Source organism: Anoplolepis gracilipes, chromosome 8, assembly GCF_047496725.1.
Source record: "Anoplolepis gracilipes chromosome 8, ASM4749672v1, whole genome shotgun sequence".
Classification (NCBI taxonomy): Eukaryota; Metazoa; Arthropoda; class Insecta; order Hymenoptera; family Formicidae; genus Anoplolepis; species Anoplolepis gracilipes.
Genome location: NC_132977.1, coordinates 7,384,425 through 7,403,232, shown reverse-complemented (window position 1 = coordinate 7,403,232; position 18,808 = coordinate 7,384,425). Strand labels below are relative to the sequence as shown.

Genomic DNA, 18,808 nt, shown 5'->3' with positions numbered 1-18,808 from the left:
TTAAATAAAATTATAGGAGCTGTTGGAAACGACCACCTCCAGCCATGATACAAGAATCTCCTTCTGATTCATCGATTGACGAATATGTTCGATAAAATACCAGGTATTATATTTATTATTTCGGATTATTTCGCATAATGCAACTATACGATTCCTTAAATCTTCAATATTTTTAATATTTCATTCGGGTGGTATAAACCAAGGAATAAGACCCTAAAGAGAAAAAAAGTCAACGGATTCAATTCTGGGAATCGAGGCGGCTACTTTAACTAAATATTTTTAAAATGTCCTATACCTCTACCATTTACGACATTGATGTATATAAACTTCTCTTCAAGAAATTACTCAAAGAATCACTTCTCGAATTTTGTGCACATTAGGAACATATATCCTGTACACATATATCTTTACTTTTATGAAACCGCGATTTTTAAAAATCTTCAATAATATACTGTTTGATTTGATACGATATCGGTTTTTCAATTCTTGAGAAATAATAAACAACTTGCATCTGAGGAAAAGTATCGATTTGAGTAAAATTCTTTTAATAAATGAATTAGATGCAATAAGGAGTCGATATCTTAAATATGTGTTTTTTTTCCGTGAAAGTGTGAACGTTTCCCTCTCAATAATACCTGTCAGGAAAGATCTCTCTTTCGGATACAGCGGAACTGTCCTATCGTAATCATTTCCGTAAACCTCTATCGATTTTCACCGCAATAGTGTAAACCGGGATTTTAAGGGAAGCAATGCATTTAACTCTCTCGGCGACCATTTATTCCAACTAATTGGTTCCCATAGTTTAACCAATATGAACAGCAAAAATATACACTTGATAATAAATATATTGCTCTAAAAAATCAGACGTAATCCATGCAGGTTACATAACCGTTTATATACATATTATCGTTTATTAAATTTATTTATTAAACTATATATTGTTTATTAAAAAACACATCTCGTACAATTTATCGTGCATTATCGATAAACGTAGTGCGTTAAGTTTATATTTTCGTCAGAATATTATTCGCGCGGATATCATTGCTCTGAAGAAATTTACGGGCTCCCGTGCGCAATCGTGCTTTCTTATACCCATTGTTTCGGTACCAAACGCGATCTAGCGTGCATTTCCGCCACGTTAAGCTTGAGGTGAGATTAAAGGAAAGGGGGTAGGTTTGTAAACTACACGATGTAGGCAGGCTGTGATAGTGCCGCATTATCCGCATTTATGCCGACAGAAATCTCCCGGCTGGTTCATACATATTAACGTAGGAGTCATTGCGCGGGGCTCCTTAAGCGGAAAACAAAATGGTTTAGGAAAATCACGACCGCGCTTTATAACAAAGGGAAACCACCAGAGCAACCGTTTTCCCTTGATTATTAACACACTAAATTACACCGATGAGATGCTCGCTAAAATCAGACGACGTGGCAAAGTCGATACCGATAGAACGATTGCATGATACGACTGCAGTTTTTGGCGACAGTCGAATCTAATTGCACGTATAAAGTTTCGTCTGTAAATTATTAATTGGAATCAACTTCTTCTATATATACATTTCTACAATGAAATAGACACTTTGACATCGAGATAATATATTAACTCTCGCTATTTTTGGATATCGCAAGCAGAGTTAATTCGATAAAAATTGGAAGACAACGTTATCCTTTCTATTTCTTGATCTTGATATCATTATGACAAGAATTATCTTTCTTTTGTAAATTCTTTTGATATAACATTTTAAAAATTTGTTTTTTTTTTTTTTTTTTGTGTGAATTGAAAAAAAATTTGATCCGCAGAAGCTAATGACTACGATAAAAACGTAGAATGTGCTGATACACATAGCGGAAAGTGTGACTGACATTATTGGTTCCGGAAACTTTCCAAGTGCATTCGCGGGATTGACTTTGTGGAAGAAAGGTCTTGTGTGCCGCGGGCACTCGCATCGAAAGTGACAGCTCATTTATTATCCCATAATTATATTGTAATTATAATGTTCCGCATATCAATATATGTATAACATATCTCGCGAAATTCACAAGAACATCCGTCGCATCGTGTGACAGGACGTTTAGATGCAACGATTTGTCAAAAGAACCGGACGGTCGAATAATCGTTGCTAGGTGAGATTTTATACGTTTTTTGCGCATACTTTCACCGTTCACCTCAATCGAGTTTCGCATCGATCGGAAACTGAACACGCTGTCGTATAACAAGTTGCCTTCGTAAATCGTTTCAATAAAAGTGTATTCGTCACAGGTGTTTTTCTATAATTAAATGTTAAATCGCACAAATTAAAATGTTTGCGCAATTTGCTATTGCAAGACTTTTATTTGAAAGGTTCTTTACAGCAAGTAAGTAATAATTGTGTGTTATTTTGCGAAATGCATTTACAGATAAACTAGATAATATATTGTTGTTCTTTATAAATTTAATTATTAGATATTTCTCAATATTATAAATTTTTTAAGGAATATTTTAATATAAAAAATAATTTTTTTCTATACAAATTTATTATTTATTATATATAAATATGTGTTTGTCATGCATATTATCTTATTGTATTTTAGACTTATATTTTCCAGTTTATCTGATTAATAATTTTCAAAGTAATTAATAGCACTGCTGACATAACTTCTTAACAATGTTATTTATTTAATATCAAAAAGAAATATTATTAAATATTGTAAGATTCTAAAATTAATATTTTCAAAATTTGTCATCTTGATAACTTTTTAATAGAAAATCCACCTGTTTCCAAATAATTGAAACTTTTATATACGATTTTTTATTATATAAATTTTCTTTCTTCCTATTATATATGTTCTTCTTTTAATTATATAAATTTTCGTTCCTTTTACTGTTCTAATTATTATATATATCATTATTTTTGTTACGATAAACTCATTGTCAGTCAAACGCATGCCGGTAAGACAGACTGAATGGTCACGCATGCCATACCTTGACCACGAATACGCATTATCACGTTTCGTGTGAGAATGCTACTCGTCTTGTAGCAGGAGAGAGAGAGCCAGTATTATGCTCATTAGGAACAATGTGAAAGCGCGGCGATGCGGAAACATGAGCGAGAGAAGTCATCATCTCCGTGATGCATGACAAAAGGCATTTCGCGATTCAGATACTCGTTTAATGTTGGTATGGTCATTATATACTAGACGCCAAAGCTATAGGTCTACGGTTAACAATTTTGTTAACAATCTTGTTAGATCCCTTTTTAATTAGATCGATACGAAGCCTACCTCTTGGGTTAAGCGATCGTCATGTAATTTTGTAAATAACACGTTATGTAATGCAATCACGAAAATTGTTTATCTTTAAGATAATTTCTATCGTTTGACCTCTGACAATTACACAAATGCAATTTCGATTTCTGTCGTAGTACAGACAACGATAATCGAATGCGAGAACAATAAAGGTCAAAAATTAGAGCGAGCAGGAATGGGAAATGACAGGGACTCGAGACTCGATCAACCGCTGAAGGAGCACATATTGACGGTACAGCCATTAATTTGGCGCAATATCACTGGTATCGTCCTTCTCCACGTCATGCCCATCTGCACGTTCGTCACGCGATATGACGAGACGAAATTTTGGATCAGGATTTGGTATGTATTTGTTAAATCGAATTTAATTTTGCATCCTATAATTTTATAATCCTATAATTTTTCATCCTTTAACAAGATAATACGATAATTTCACAGCATAATACAGATTACATTTGTATTGTTAGAAAACTATTCACAGAAAACTGCATTACATAATGCAGTTTTTTATGAAACTTAGAATATTAAAATACTTATTTGTGAATTAATACTTTCTAGTATAGTTCCTAAAAGTTCATATTTGTCTATCACACTGATTTATCAAAAGAGAGAGAGAGAGAGAGAGAGAGAGAGAGAGAGAGAGAGAGAGAGAGAGAGAGAGAGAGAGAGAGAGAGAGAGAGAGAGAGAGAGAGAGAAAGTCAAGAATTATTATATAATATATAATTGTGTCTTTTATATTATATAATTATTATATCCTTATTAATTGTATATCATACATATGTATATATTATGTATTAATGATATAAGATATAATTATATCTTTTATTTCTAATTAAATTTTATTTTATTTAATTTCTTTTATAAAAATTATCCCATTTTACAATATAAGGACCTTTAGTTTAATTTTTGCTTTTTTTTAAATGTTTTACAGTTTCCTACTTGCGAATTATATCGTATATTTCGCTTGAAATGATAAAGAATAAAAAAGTCTGATCTTGCTTTCTCATTTCACATTTCTCGTATTTAGAAATAATAAATAGATGTGCTGCTGGTTTGGATGTAGTAACAGCAGGAGCTCATCGTCTTTGAGCACATAGAAGCTATAAACTCAAACTGCCACTCAGAGTTCTGTTCATTTATTTATGCTGCAACGGACGGACAAGTAAGATCTTTAAATATTGCAAGAGTAATCACCTGATTAGTTAATGGCCACCTTAAAATTTATTATCTATATATATATAATGAATTATTACTCGGACAGATTTGTTTTTCTTCGTTAAAAAATATGTTAAGACGCAGTATTTTTTATACAAAGTGTGCAATTTACATCCCTAAGTACAGTACAGTTTTTAATGTGTTAAATCTACTTTCGTGCATTTTTTGCGAATTTTTTATGACGCATTTGGTGTGTGTTAAATACATATATGTATGTACTAATCGCAGGTGACTATTTCTGCTAGCGTGCTAGTTTAGATAATAAAAGCAGGATAACAAATCATTAAATGCACAATCGTAGTAATAAATTTAAGTAAATAATTGACTTTAGTAAATAATGATGGCAAATAATTACAAACATTTATACTTGTATTGTCTATATTCTCATTAACATGATACAGTGCTACATAATTAAACTGTACTATTAATTCTGCATATAATTCCCCTGACTCAATGATATTTTCATTGTGATATAACGCTGAATTTAATAATATAAGTATGCTAATTTAATAATAATAATATTGTAGAATAAAATTGAAAAATAGTTTATATATGTATATATATTCATGATTTAAATTCAGATTGATATTTTTAAGTTTCATAAAATTTTTCTCTTTTTTTCTTCTTATGAATTAATAAATGAAAAGAAGGTAGATACTAAAAAATAATTAGAAAATATGGTTAAAATTGATAACAAAAGTCACGATCACATTGGGCTGCTTTTGCAAGATTACTTGGTGGTTATTTGTCTGAAATGACGTGACGTTGTGCTTAGATACATCAAGTAGAATTAATTGCAAGAGGTGTTTCATTAGAGAGTGAGATTGAGCACGCGTATCGCAATTAATTTTGATTTATATGTGCGCTTGAGCTATGCAATGCTGTAAAAGAAAACCGTTGAGCACGTATGACGCTTGCAAATGTTTTTTATTGCAGGTATTACTGGTCAATTATGTTGTCGCTTCATCTTGCCAGCTACTGGTACCGGTTTATTTGCGGAACAAAACCCAGCACTATAAACATAAATATTACGCTGTATTTTCCCGTTACGTGTGGCTGCATTTTTCGTCAACAGTTTTCCACATATCGTACAAAAGGTATATAAAAACCTCTCTGGATTCGCATTTATACGATCATCATCGGAACCGATCAATACAACATTCCCATTGTGTTCAGATATAAAGGTAGAAAGTATCATTATTTATTACAAAAGAATATAGAATTTTTTCGATATGATATTTTTAAAATAGATTTAAGTGGAATAATCTATATTCATTGATAAATTAGACATTGCAGGAATTTTCTAATGATAAAATTTTCCAACGATCATCATTAATTTTGTCTCATTTTGCTGACTCATTGTGATTAAATTCTCATTTTGATTAAATAAGTTAGATTTTTATAAATATAAAAGAAAAATGATTGATCGTAGAGACATCATATATCTTGTAAATTATAAAGATTTGTAGTGAATTTTGAATTAAAAATATGTTTAATCTAATTTGCTTCACAACTTATCTCACTAGCTTTCCCAGTCAAGAGATGCGATTAATCTTCTGACCAAGCGCTATACCTTTCTAGGAATGCAAATTTTTAGCTTAAATCCCCGATTTGTTCACTAATTCTGTTAATTATGTTTATTCCCACTACAATGATACCATTTATAGTACTTTAAACAGAGTTTAGTTTTTTTTGGAACATGTGTTCTAACTGTTGCAAATAAAAAGGAGTAATAGATAACAAATTAATTTTTATTAATTGATAAAATTTTAATCAATTAGATATTTATAAACGTACATTTAGAAAGAATACATTCTAATTTTTGTTTTATATACGTTTGATATTCGTTTACTCGCGAAAAAGAATCAATTATTATAAAGAGTAAAACATTTTTTTCGTGAATCTTAAAATTTTCTTAAATTCATGTATATTTTCAAATAAAGTAAGTATATCAATTATTATTATAAAATTATAGGTTTACTAAAAAAAAGTTTCACGTACAAAGATATCTTTAATAGATAGAAATTGTAAAGTATCTCATTCCTGTTTAAATAATCTACTATATGAGATTTCCCGGCAGAAGAGTTTGTTCGGATCTGAATTAAATAGAGAAACTCTCCCTCTTTTAGTATTTCTTGTTACAAAAAGTTTAACGAAGAACGATACGCTATCGAGGACTGGCACAATTATCATTATTATCATTATTGCTTTCCGTAGGACTATAAAGTTGCGGAGCTAGACTTTCATCATCTTAATCGAATGACCGCTTTTATAGATTTCATGGTCTAGTGGGATTGACATATGATTCAGAGATACTGAGATGAAGACTAGAGAAATGATTGACAGATTTTGTGTGAAAAAAGGTGATGGATCTCTCGAGATCAAACGCAAAACAAATATCTCTGAAATATATAGCTGTTATTGAATAAAAAAGCAAAAAACGAAAGAGAAATAAAAAAAAAATCTGACATCTGCTGACTGCTATTGTTAGGATTTCCTTTGTAACTGATTTTTTAATATGTAATATTTATTTATTGTTGTATGCTTGTAGAGATACATAAAACAAGATTTTGAAAGCTTTAATTATTAAAATTTGTAAAACTATTTTTGTTTTTACGCGATAATAAAAAATATCTTACAAATAAATTATGTATAACAAATTTATATTATAACAAATAATATTATGTTACTAAAAATTCTCTTCAAGTCCTCGCTTTGAATTACTAATATACTAGATGGTTAATATTCTTTGTCGTGTTTTGCGCAAAACAATCTTGCAAAATTTTTACCCCGGATAGTGCGGGATTTTAAGCGCTGCGAAATTTTAACGAAGAGGCTTTGTCACACATGATACGTATCGGATGTACCAAACGGATAAAGCACGCATCTCCGTGCGACCCCTGCGGTCAACGATTTATATACACGCCCTACATACGCAAAGTCACGTTTAGCCGATAAAAAAAGAAAGGGAGATACGTGTTATCGATCCGAATATCTTGACGTCGCGTCATTTTATCCAGCGGTTAAATTTAGTATTTATCATCCCACATAAACACGCATACATACACATGTATTCTGTGTAGAGAGGGTCTATATCCAGGGTAACGTGTTGTGCGACTTCTCGCGCCTTTTACGTGTATATAACATAGTATTCATATATACAACTGGCACATGTAAGGGCCGAATATATTTAGCCTTTATGCGAACATATGATATAAATATTTGTCTATTTCTGTCATCTAGTGCAACGTATCGATCATTTTAATATCGCTGTAAATGTTCCCGCATTTCACAATGCGCGACAGCGTCGGAAATCTGGGGCGAGAAAAGAATCATCGTCGTTCTCTCGCGACAATGGCTGCACATGTGGACTACATATATAAGAACGATTGATGGTAATATGCGCTCATGATTATTCAATTTGCACGTTTTATTTATTTGTGTCTTTACGAGAAATGAAAATAAATTAACGAGATTGTAATCGTTGAATATACATGCCAAAAATGTGTTAAACAATATATTTTATAAAAAATCAGTGAAAATGCATATAAAAGTAAAATATGATTTAACAAAAATTATGATTTTATTAACTTTTTTTGTGTTATAAAATAAAATTTAAAATAAAAAAGAAGCTGCTAATTTAGCGTGATGTATTAAAAAGTATATAAAGGACATTCTCGGTATGAACTCTATCCTATATAGTTTCTTTATCATTCCGATTTAGATTCGATATGTAATCACAAGTAGAATTCTTATTGCTAAATAAATATTTCCCTTATCTTTAAATAAAAATTTCATGTTTAATTTTTTTTTTTAAACTACATACATTTTAGTTGTATTATTGTATCGCGTTATATGTAACGTAGATGTGGTATATACATAGATGTGACAAGGAGTTACGGTAAATGTTTACAGAAATTGAAAGAGCATAGGAAGTTGAGAGAACAGCGAAAGTTTCAAGGGAAGCAGAATTGATATTATCTTGGGCTAAAACAAAACCACTACCGCGCGAATCACAATTTACACATTTCTCCTTCCCCGATATATTATATTTTATTAATGTCTCGGATGCACATGCATGGAAGGGGAGTTCCTTATAAACACCGTGCTACTATATGTTATCCAGTGAAATAGGTGAGAAGTAGTACAACGTACGTCGGTCTTTCATTCTTATCTGGTTCGTTCGATAGTACTTTGAGACATTTATACGTACACCGAATCGTCCACAGTAAGTACAGCTTTTGGTTTGTTTAATTATATCAACTTAAATTATCGCATGAAATTCTTAATCGAAAATAGAATGGTACTTGTGAATGCAATATGATTTTTCTAGCTTAAAGTTAATTAGATAGATAATTTTATTCATCAGCATATAAGCCAAGAAGGGACTTGGATTACAAAAAGTCTAAATCACTCATTCTTCCATACCTTTCCTCGATCACATCATACAACATGCCTACTCTCTCTTTTTCGCAACACAATAACATCGATAAATATATATATATATATATATATATATATATATATATATACATACATAAATACCTTCTCTAAATTTTAATTCCTAAATCTACTCTTATCCTCTCACATTCTCACATATAGCTTAAAGTTAATTAAATTATTGAATTTTGTGATTGACGTATTTTTTAAAAATCAGACGAGAAAGGCAACGAAATCGACAATGTCAATAAAACACGCGACGTAACTTTTGGTAAACATATCTCGTGGCAATTTCTTTCGAATCAAATAAAAGAATTACAAGTATATATATTTTGTTTTTCATATTAATTCGAATATGATTCGGGGCTCTTATTATTCTTTTCTGCAAAGATACTTAATGACATCGAGATTATATGTATCTGTTCTCAGCTGTGTGCTATTATTAAATTTTAATGCCAAAACGTACTGTACAATTGGACAAATTTTTAATAAAATATTAGGTCTAAAATATTGGAAAACACAATCTTAACATTACTTTCGATTTTTGATAGATGTCAAAAATTGTATCTCCTGCATATATAAACACTGTCTTTCTTTTTATAATTATTTTGAAATGACATCCAAAATACTTCTTACGCTTTCTATGCTTTTTTTTTTATAAAAAAAATATATTTATGCACTTGGAAAAATTAGAGCATAGATAACGGAACATGTAAAATTAGCATATCTAATGAGATTTCTGAGATTTTTTTAAAGTGCATTCACGATGTAATTAATTTCATAAGGAAAGCTCTTGTCATGTGTATCGCATCGTAAGTGACTGTGCATTTATTATACTCTTTTAATATTCGTAATTATAGTACTCCACTTTAACTTCTCTGTATAGCACGGTACGTTGAATCGCTTCGGAATGGTCGGATGTAATAATTTGTCGAAAGAACTGGATGAATAATTGTCGCGAAAAAAGATTTCATAAGTTTTTGCACACATTTTCATCGTGTACTTTAATAAAACTCGCATTTGTATATTAAAAATTGTTTAACTGTACAACAAATTGCTTTCATTTCGATTGAAAAGTATATCCGTTATATTTATAACAAAACGTTTAATCGCATAAATAGAAACATGGTTTATTACAAAACTGAAATCTTTCTAATATTTAAAAAAAAATAGTAATTGTAATCTTAAACATGCATTTAGGAAAGTGCATAAAGATTTATTATTATTTTGATTATTCATAATAAAATTTTGTCTTTATTGTAAACTGTCTCTCTTCCTCTCTTTTTCTTTTAAGAGAACTTTTCTATTATACAAATTTTTATGTTGTATTTTTATGTTATCTACATTTTCGTGCATTTGTCTAAATGTATATATCTTTATCTAATTATGTGTGCTTTTTGAATTGTATCTTCAAATTTAAATTTTTTTCTATTTTTATTTTATTGTAACTCTAGTAAGGGAACTATTTAATATTCAATTCATTATTACTAAATATGTATAATTTTACTATAATATGGTACATAAAAATATTGTTAATTTTTAAGAAATTATATGATTTATTCTACTAATATTCTATTTTTAATAATAATTAATTATAGAAGGATTAATATAATAAAAAGAAAAGAAGATTGCAGTTATACATTTAGAGAAGTATTCTGTAATTTTATAATACAAAATTATTTTATATGTTTTTTTTAAATCAAACTTTTCGACCATTGTTTCAATTATTACACATAAAATGCGACATGTAACAGTTGCGATCACAAGAATATAACTGTATTGAAATGTAACGCGTCTTTGATAAATAATTCGTTTTTACACTTTCAAAACAAATTTGACGAAAAAGATCGGCTAGACAGGCTTAACATGTAATTGCCTTGACTGTGAATGTTGATTACATTGTCATGTTTTGCATGGACATGTTAATCATCTCGCCGCGAAAGAGAGTCGCGAATGTTGGCATTCCGCTCGTATAAGCGCCTGTGGCTTGTGGTTAGTTAATCACAAGCGAGATCATTTTATAATGAGATTGATACGAATCTGACTCGCATTGCGTGCAATTTGTAAACAAAAGTAATTGTTGTTGCATGTAACTAGATTATAAAAATTGATTTCTTTTATGATGATTTGTTATAATTCTTCGACGCGTAACAAAGTGAAAATTACATAGCATTAAGATATAAATGTTCAATCTTAATGCTATGTACACATTGTCGGATAATTAACATTTTTGCATATCATGGCAGTTACATATTTGGTGCATATTGTCGATTTAATTTTACATCGCTATATTAATTACGAAGAAGTTTACGATAATTTTTATATTTATCTATTTAGAAAGCATTGTATATTATATTTAATTCATATTTATTATGTTTAACTTATATTTATATTTGTTATAAATATTAGAAATCATAGGAAAGGTAAAATATGCTAAGTTGTATTATTTCGGTACTGTAAATGTAATTACATTTTAATTTTTTATTGCAGCATTAATAATAATTATTCTCTATTTATATCTGTTTTATAATAAAACATTTATGCAATATAATAGTCATATCTTGATATACTTTTTTTATTCCAAAATATCCAATATTGTATCAACTTTTCTTATAAATTTATAAAAAACATTACTGATATTAATAATATTATAAATATCAATATACAATAAAAATATATATTAATAAAGCTACGAGGTTTTTTATAGAGTATTGTTAGAGTAGAGTTATGAAACTGACATTATATATTGGAGTTTCTACAATAGAAGTATTTTAAGATAAAAAAATAGCCAATATATTGCATAAATAAAAATTAAATAATAAATAAAATACAAATATAATAAAACAAAAAATACAAAAATAATAAAAATATGGAATTAAAATCTCTAAAAATATTAAATAATTTAGGCGAGAAGGAACAACAACAAATTGACTGCAGATTATGATTTCATATTTTTCAAAATAGCGTAAATGATTTTCTTATCAGAATAAATATTATTCTAGATTCATGTGTAATAAATATGCGAGCAAATACTGATAAAATAAACAAACGTACCGATGTTATTGTAAACATTTTATTCCAGCAATGTACAACTCAACAATAACCGAATACGAGGACAATGAAAGCCAAAAGTTAACGCAGCCGGAAACAGAAAATGATAAAAATTCGATTTTCGATCAACCGCCAAAGAACGCACCGGCAGAACAACCATTAATTTGGCGCAATATCATTGGTATTCTTGTTCTCCATGTCATTGCGGTCTATTTATTCGTCACACGATATCACGAGGCCAAATTTTGGACCTGGATATTTCGTACGTTTTTATTAAATTAAAATTAATTCTCCATTTTATATAATATTATCTGTATAATTTTATCTCATATAATTTTATCGTCTTGAAGGTTCATAGTACGACGTAGACTATAATTGATAAAGAAAAAGTCGTAATTTTTTGTAAAATTTGAAATCAATTTTTTCAAACGTTTTCAAATTTTAATAAGTAAGCTTTAAGTGAAACTAAACTCCGTCGTTTCTTCTTCCATGCAAGTACAAAAATTTAATAAAGAATAAAATTATATTTTTTATTAACATATTTTAAACTTAATTTATGAAAATCTTTTTATTTGATTTTATTTGATTTATAAGTTAAAAAACACACATTTAATGTTTTGAGACATTATTTTATGAAAATTATCTTACGATATAAAAATCTATTTAGTTCTTTATATTCACATTTCATAATTAACTAATTGAGAATTAATATATATACGTATATTTTGTTTGAAATGTGATAAAGAATAAAATCTGATGTTACTTTTTCATTTCATCTCCTGTGTTCAGAAATAGCATATGGATTTCTTACTGGTATGGGTATAACAGCAGGTGCTCATCGTTTTTGGGCACATAGAAGTTATAGTGCCAAACTGCCACTCAAAATTATGCTCACCTGTTTTTACTGTATGGCCGGACAGGTAAGATCATAAAATATATCCTAATATAATTAATTAATTAAATAAATCTGCTCAATTAATTAATCAAATAAAAATATAAATTCATTAATTGAGTAAATTAAATATAATACTGATGTGATACTGAACGAATTTAGTGATGAATACTATAGAATATACAATGATTGCGGAGAATCTGCAAGTTTGTCTAATATAATTTGTGCAATTTTAAAAAATTCTACAGAATTTTTCTATTTTGCAGACTCATCTAACTAAATGGATTCGTGTCCACCGAACGCATCATAGATACGCGGATACATCCGCGGATCCGCATAATTCCAATCGTGGCTTTTTCTTTTCACATGTCGGCTGGTTAATGATGAAGCATCATCCGGCAGTTAAAAAATATGGGAAAAATGTAAATATGAGCGATATTGCTGCCGATCCTGTGATACGTTTCTTCGACAAGTAAGTTTAACATTTCAACATATTTAAAACAATGATCACATTTTCTTGTGAATTACAATAAAACACAGGAAATATAACAGTTGAATGATCAACATAATCGACAATTAAATCAAATTGATTAATTCTACCAGCATATCAATCAGTTCCAACTTTGTCATATGTCTTATTACAATTTAATCTGTCAAATGTATTTAATATTTATTAATTCTTAGAAAGAAAATAGTATATGTTTTATGCTTTTTAGAAAAAAATAGAAATAATTTTTAGATAGCATGAAAATATTAAGCTCCTCTCTTCTTTTTCTTTAAAAAAAGTAACAAAATTATATATTTTTTTCTATTACGTGTTCTCTTATTTATTGTTAGTTATCTCTCTAAATATGTATGTATATAATATTATTTTTTGAAAAGTAGAGAGAAGACAATTTGTTATACATATACTGTAAAGCTATTTGCATTTTGTTATAAAGGGTGCGTTATCAAATATTATAATAGAAATTCTATTATAATATTTTAGTACAAATCATAATTATAATATTTTAACAAACTATTCTTTTTTTCTCTCTTCTTCTCTGTATTATATTTATTTGAATCAATAAAAAATGATTGAAAAGAAGGAATATTAGCATTTTCATTCAAAATCATGAAAAAAACAAATGGGAACTTTCGCAAAATTTCCGATAAAATTTGCAAAAAAATCGCGATTATTTGCTGCAGTTAAATTTCTTGCATGATCATTTAATAATGAGGAATAGTTGTATGATGCTAATGATGCTGAATATGAGAGAGATGAAAAAGACAATCACGTGAGAGATCTCATTGGAATTGAGCGCGTGTCTGGCAATGTAATTTGATTTATAGGTCATATAATTGATTTATGATCGTCAAAGAGAAAGTCAACTACAAGAGAGACTCGTTAAATACTTAAAAAATTAAATTAACTACTGATTAATTAATAATCAAATGCAAATGTTTTATATTGCAGATATTATCCGCCGATCATGCTTTCACTAAGCTTTGTTATACCAAGTCTGATACCCGTATATGTATGGAATGAAACCTGGATAATAAGCATAGGTGCTACGATTATACGCTATGTGTATATATTGAATGGGACTTTTTCTGTTAATAGTTTTGCTCACTTATGGGGTACTCGACCGTATAACAGGTACATCGATCTCTTGGGTTCACGTTTGTACGATTGCCATTACAATCAATCAACACATTATTCGAATTGCATTCAAGTATAAATAGGAAAGTATCATAATTTGTCTCGTAGAAGATTATAAATGTTCTCTTTCGATAAGACATTTAATAAAAGTGGAGAATAATCCAGCTCTTTGGATAAATAAGATATTTCATACAATAAGGAAATTGATATTGCGCAATAATCTTTGCCCGCGTTATTGATACTTCCATTTAATAAATTTCAATTATCTCTGACAATTCTTAATAATATTATGTTTCACAATATAATTTTTTAATATTACATTATATTATAAAAAAGATAACAAATTAATTTCTATCATTAGAGTTAGAATGCATTAAATTTTTAACACATAAAAATTCTTAATTTTTCTCTTAAATGTATACTATACTAAAATGTAAATGTATTTATAAATAATATATTCTTTGTGATTTTATCTGATAGGATTTGCGTTTTATATATGTGTATGTTTTATGAGGAATTTCAATCAATTTTTTGTCTCGCAAAAGGAAAATTAATATTATAAGACACATTTTTTACAAATTTTCACATCGTCTCTGTCTCTTAAGATCTCTATACACTTTTTAAAATAAAGTATCCATTGATACACATTGATCATGGAAAAGATAAATTTACTTAAAGAGAATTTTATACAGTGTACTATAATAGAAAGGATAGAAGTAAAATGTATTATTCCGCTTAAATGATCTGCTGTATGAGACTCGGAAGTTTGTTCGCGTACAACCGACTCACAATCAGATCGAGCAGTGAAATTCCTTTATTTCTCTATTTCTGTTTTAGAAATCATAAAGCAGCAGAGAATCGGATGGTAGCTTTCATTTCTGCAGGTGAGGGTTGGCATAATTACCATCATTCTTTCCCGTGGGACTATAAGGCCGCAGAACTGGGTTTGTATCGTCTCAATATGACGACCGCTTTTATAGATTTTATGGGCTGGTTAGGGTTGGCGTACAATCTGAAATCACCTAATTCCGAGATGATCGACAGATTTTGCGCGAAAAACGATATAGATCTTCTCGAAACCGACAGCAAAGTAGATATATAGCTATTACATAATAAAAAGGAAAAAAGATCTAACGAGAATCGGAGTAGGTGTATTAATTTTCTTTCTTTTTGACTATTCGAGAGAATTAATCTAACCGCTTTAGATGCAAACAATGTGTACATTAAAGAAATTTGTTAATTCGTATTATTATCTTGTAAACTAATCAGACCATCATTATTTTAGCTTTTGCATGAGTTTTTGAGAATTATTTACTTTATATATCAAAACCAATATAATTGTACCTTTCGATATTTTAGTCTACATTTTATAAATTTAGTACGATGCATTAAGTTGAAGTATACAAATTGAAAACTGTGTATAAATAAATGCATTTTGTCATATTCAAATGCATTTGCTCACGTGCATTTTATTTTCGATCAATGTGTCAAAAGATAAAATTTCCTTTTTACAAATTAAAATCGCATTCTGCTTTTTTTTTTTATTGAATAAAAATTTTTTCATTGAGATAATGTGATTTTTTTTTCTTCGGCTATTCTAGTTTCTTTTTCGCTACGTTTGGCCCATTAAATAAACAGGGCTGCTTTATATCCTATTGTATAATTTTCGAATTATAGAAATATATATATGTGTTACATCCTCGGGGTGGAATACATTATCTCTTGAACAGAATATTACTACCTTTAAATGGATTATCTGCTTTGAATTTTCGTGGAAGATGTGCATTGTTCAATTACATCCGTAGAAATTAATAATCTCTCATACGTGAAATGTATAAAACATACATGGAAATAAACGAAAATTAATAATATAGATTCATATTATACTGATATGGGCATATAAATGGTTGATTATTCTTTTCAAAATTAAATAAAGTTAGAAACGAAGTTAAGTTAGAAAGTTGTTAAAATATAATAACTTCTAATGATGTTGCGAATGTGTGTATATCGTTACATGATACTAATTATTTTAACATATAAATACTTAATGTGTACGTGTATTTGTATTTGTGTGTATAGTTATTATCATAACTATTTTTATAAAATACCTATATATCATAACTATATTTTTATAAAATACCTATAAATATATATATTTTTCTCGATTTCTTCTTTATATAATAACGGATTCAAGAATAAACGAATAGGTTAAAGTGCTCTTAAAAATTAAATTAAATATTACTTACATTATATGCAATTATATATAAAATAAAATAAAGTTTTGTTTTTTTTATATACTTTATTTTTATCAATATTTACCTTATTTTATTGTAGTTTGTTTCTTGAAATTGTAGTTATATATACCTGCATACTTCTAGTAACAATTAGTTAGATATAATAGTTTTATTATTCAATTTACAGTGCGAAATACTTGTAGTTAATTAAGTTAATTAATACATAGTTGGAATTTTATGTGTATGTCGGTTGTGAAATATTTTATGTTTAATTTTATTGTATTTACTTGCGAATACGCACTAGATATATATGATTATGAACGCTATGTAATAAGCTAATGAAAGCTTTAATTATAGCAGAAAACATAAATTTTTCTTACACTGATATTGAAGAAAAATAATTTTAGCTATTAAAAATTCCATTGGAATTCGAAGCCCGCATTTTTATTGCGAGTATCCGGACAGTACGTTTTGTCGTTTCCCATAGCCTCGCGTGAATTTTTGCCCTGGCCCGATAACGCAGAATTTTAAGTTCTGTGGAATTTTAATGAACCCTTTGTTATACACGATACGGATATCGAATGTATCACACGGACGGGGCACGCGACCTCTGTGGTCAACGCGATTTATATAAACGCCCTACATACGCGCGAAGTCACGTTTTGTCGATGAAAAAAGAACGAGAGACGCCAGAAAAGTGTTATCGATCCGGATACCCTGACGTTTCACCCGGGGGTTAAATTTAGTATTTATCATCACGTATTCCGTCGAGTCTCTCTACAGGTAGCGCCTGCGCGACTCGGCCGTGTCGTTCCGTCACGCGCACCCCTATACGCGCATATATGTATGCATATATGCCTACGTTTTCTATTTATACGGCCGGCATGTAGCCGGCCGAACATATTTACCCTCTTGCGGAGACGCATTACGAACATTTGTCTATTTTTGTTATAGCAAACCGTCGTGTATCGATCATTTTAACGTTTCTGCAAATGTGATCGCGAGAAAACCCCGACGTTCAGCGTCGAAAATCTAGGGCGAGAAAAAAAGCTGTTTCCTTTGACAACGGTTGTCATGTTGAACATGTGGATTGCATATATAAATGCACTGCTTGATTAATAATAATATTAGCGCTCGCAATTACTCAATCTGCACGTCTTATTCGCCCCTTCGTGAATTATGAGAGCTGGGTATTTTCGTGATCGCTAAATGTCTATCGAAAATAATTTCGATAAATATATATATATATATATATATATATATATATATATACGCATGTATATTTTGCGAGACAAAATTATATGTTTTAATCGTTGGATTTAATTATATTTTATTTAACGAGTTTAATTAATTGTATTTTATAGCGTACTTCGTCAGGTAATAATAATTACTATATTACTATATTTACATTTATTATATTATACAATACCATAAAATATTAAAGTTATAAATATATATTAAAAGCTAAATTTCGAGATTTCCAAATCTTTTTCATAAACATGATTTTATATAATCTACTAGATCAAATAAAAACAAAAAACATATTGTATATTTATAATTTTCCAACAATTATTTCTTTCCTATTTTGTAAAAATCTCTTATAAAATAAGAAGTAAAATAAGAGGGTATCAATAAGAGAAAAACCATATTATATAATTTTCCAACAATTATTTCTATTCTATTTTGTAAAGATCTTTTGTAAAATTTTACAAGATACTTCCAAAAGAGAGAACGTTAAGAGAGAGAAATGTTTTATCTAAAAAGAAAATGCAAGGAATGACAAAACGATTTAAGTAACATTGGAATTTCTATGCCATTCATGGAAATAAAATTTGTTGAATGTTGCAGCTACATTTGCTGCTAGAAATATTTCGGGAGGCCAACGATGCTTCTTTTTTCTCCTTAAAAATGATTTAATTGAGAAAAATAATTCGAGACGCACATATCTTATGAGGATACTAAATTCATTGAATCTCACATTAACAAAATTCCAGATTAAAAACAATCGGAGGACGCATCTTACGAAGAGTCCAAGCAATTCGACTCAC

At 29.0% G+C, this 18,808-nt stretch overlaps 3 protein-coding genes across 4 annotated transcripts in view; 1 reads left to right on the top strand and 2 right to left on the bottom strand.

Moving 5' to 3' along the window:
* LOC140668474 (kynurenine/alpha-aminoadipate aminotransferase, mitochondrial-like) overlaps positions 1 to 18,808 on the bottom strand; it is a 39,092-nt gene that overhangs the window by 7,660 nt on the left and 12,624 nt on the right. The window lies entirely within an intron of this gene.
* The window catches only part of Fstl5 (follistatin-like 5), a 41,619-nt gene that overhangs the window by 21,204 nt on the left and 1,607 nt on the right, over positions 1 to 18,808 (bottom strand). The window lies entirely within an intron of this gene.
* Positions 8,652 to 16,572, top strand: LOC140668482 (acyl-CoA Delta-9 desaturase). Its single transcript, XM_072897523.1, has 6 exons — positions 8,652 to 8,729; positions 12,024 to 12,254; positions 12,782 to 12,912; positions 13,151 to 13,356; positions 14,341 to 14,523; positions 15,364 to 16,572. Exons 2-6 carry the CDS (start codon positions 12,026 to 12,028, stop codon positions 15,626 to 15,628), a joined length of 1,014 nt encoding a protein of 337 aa, XP_072753624.1. The 5' UTR covers positions 8,652 to 8,729; positions 12,024 to 12,025; the 3' UTR covers positions 15,629 to 16,572.

Excerpts from the sequence above, each read along its gene's own strand:
- LOC140668482 (XM_072897523.1), top strand. The coding sequence starts at position 12,026 with ATGTACAACTCAACAATAACCGAATACGAGGACAATGAAAGCCAAAAG. Across the intron at positions 12,255-12,781 it reads ATTTTGGACCTGGATATTTC|AAATAGCATATGGATTTCTT; the intron begins GTACGTTTTTAT and ends TCCTGTGTTCAG. Across the intron at positions 14,524-15,363 it reads GGTACTCGACCGTATAACAG|AAATCATAAAGCAGCAGAGA; the intron begins GTACATCGATCT and ends TTTCTGTTTTAG.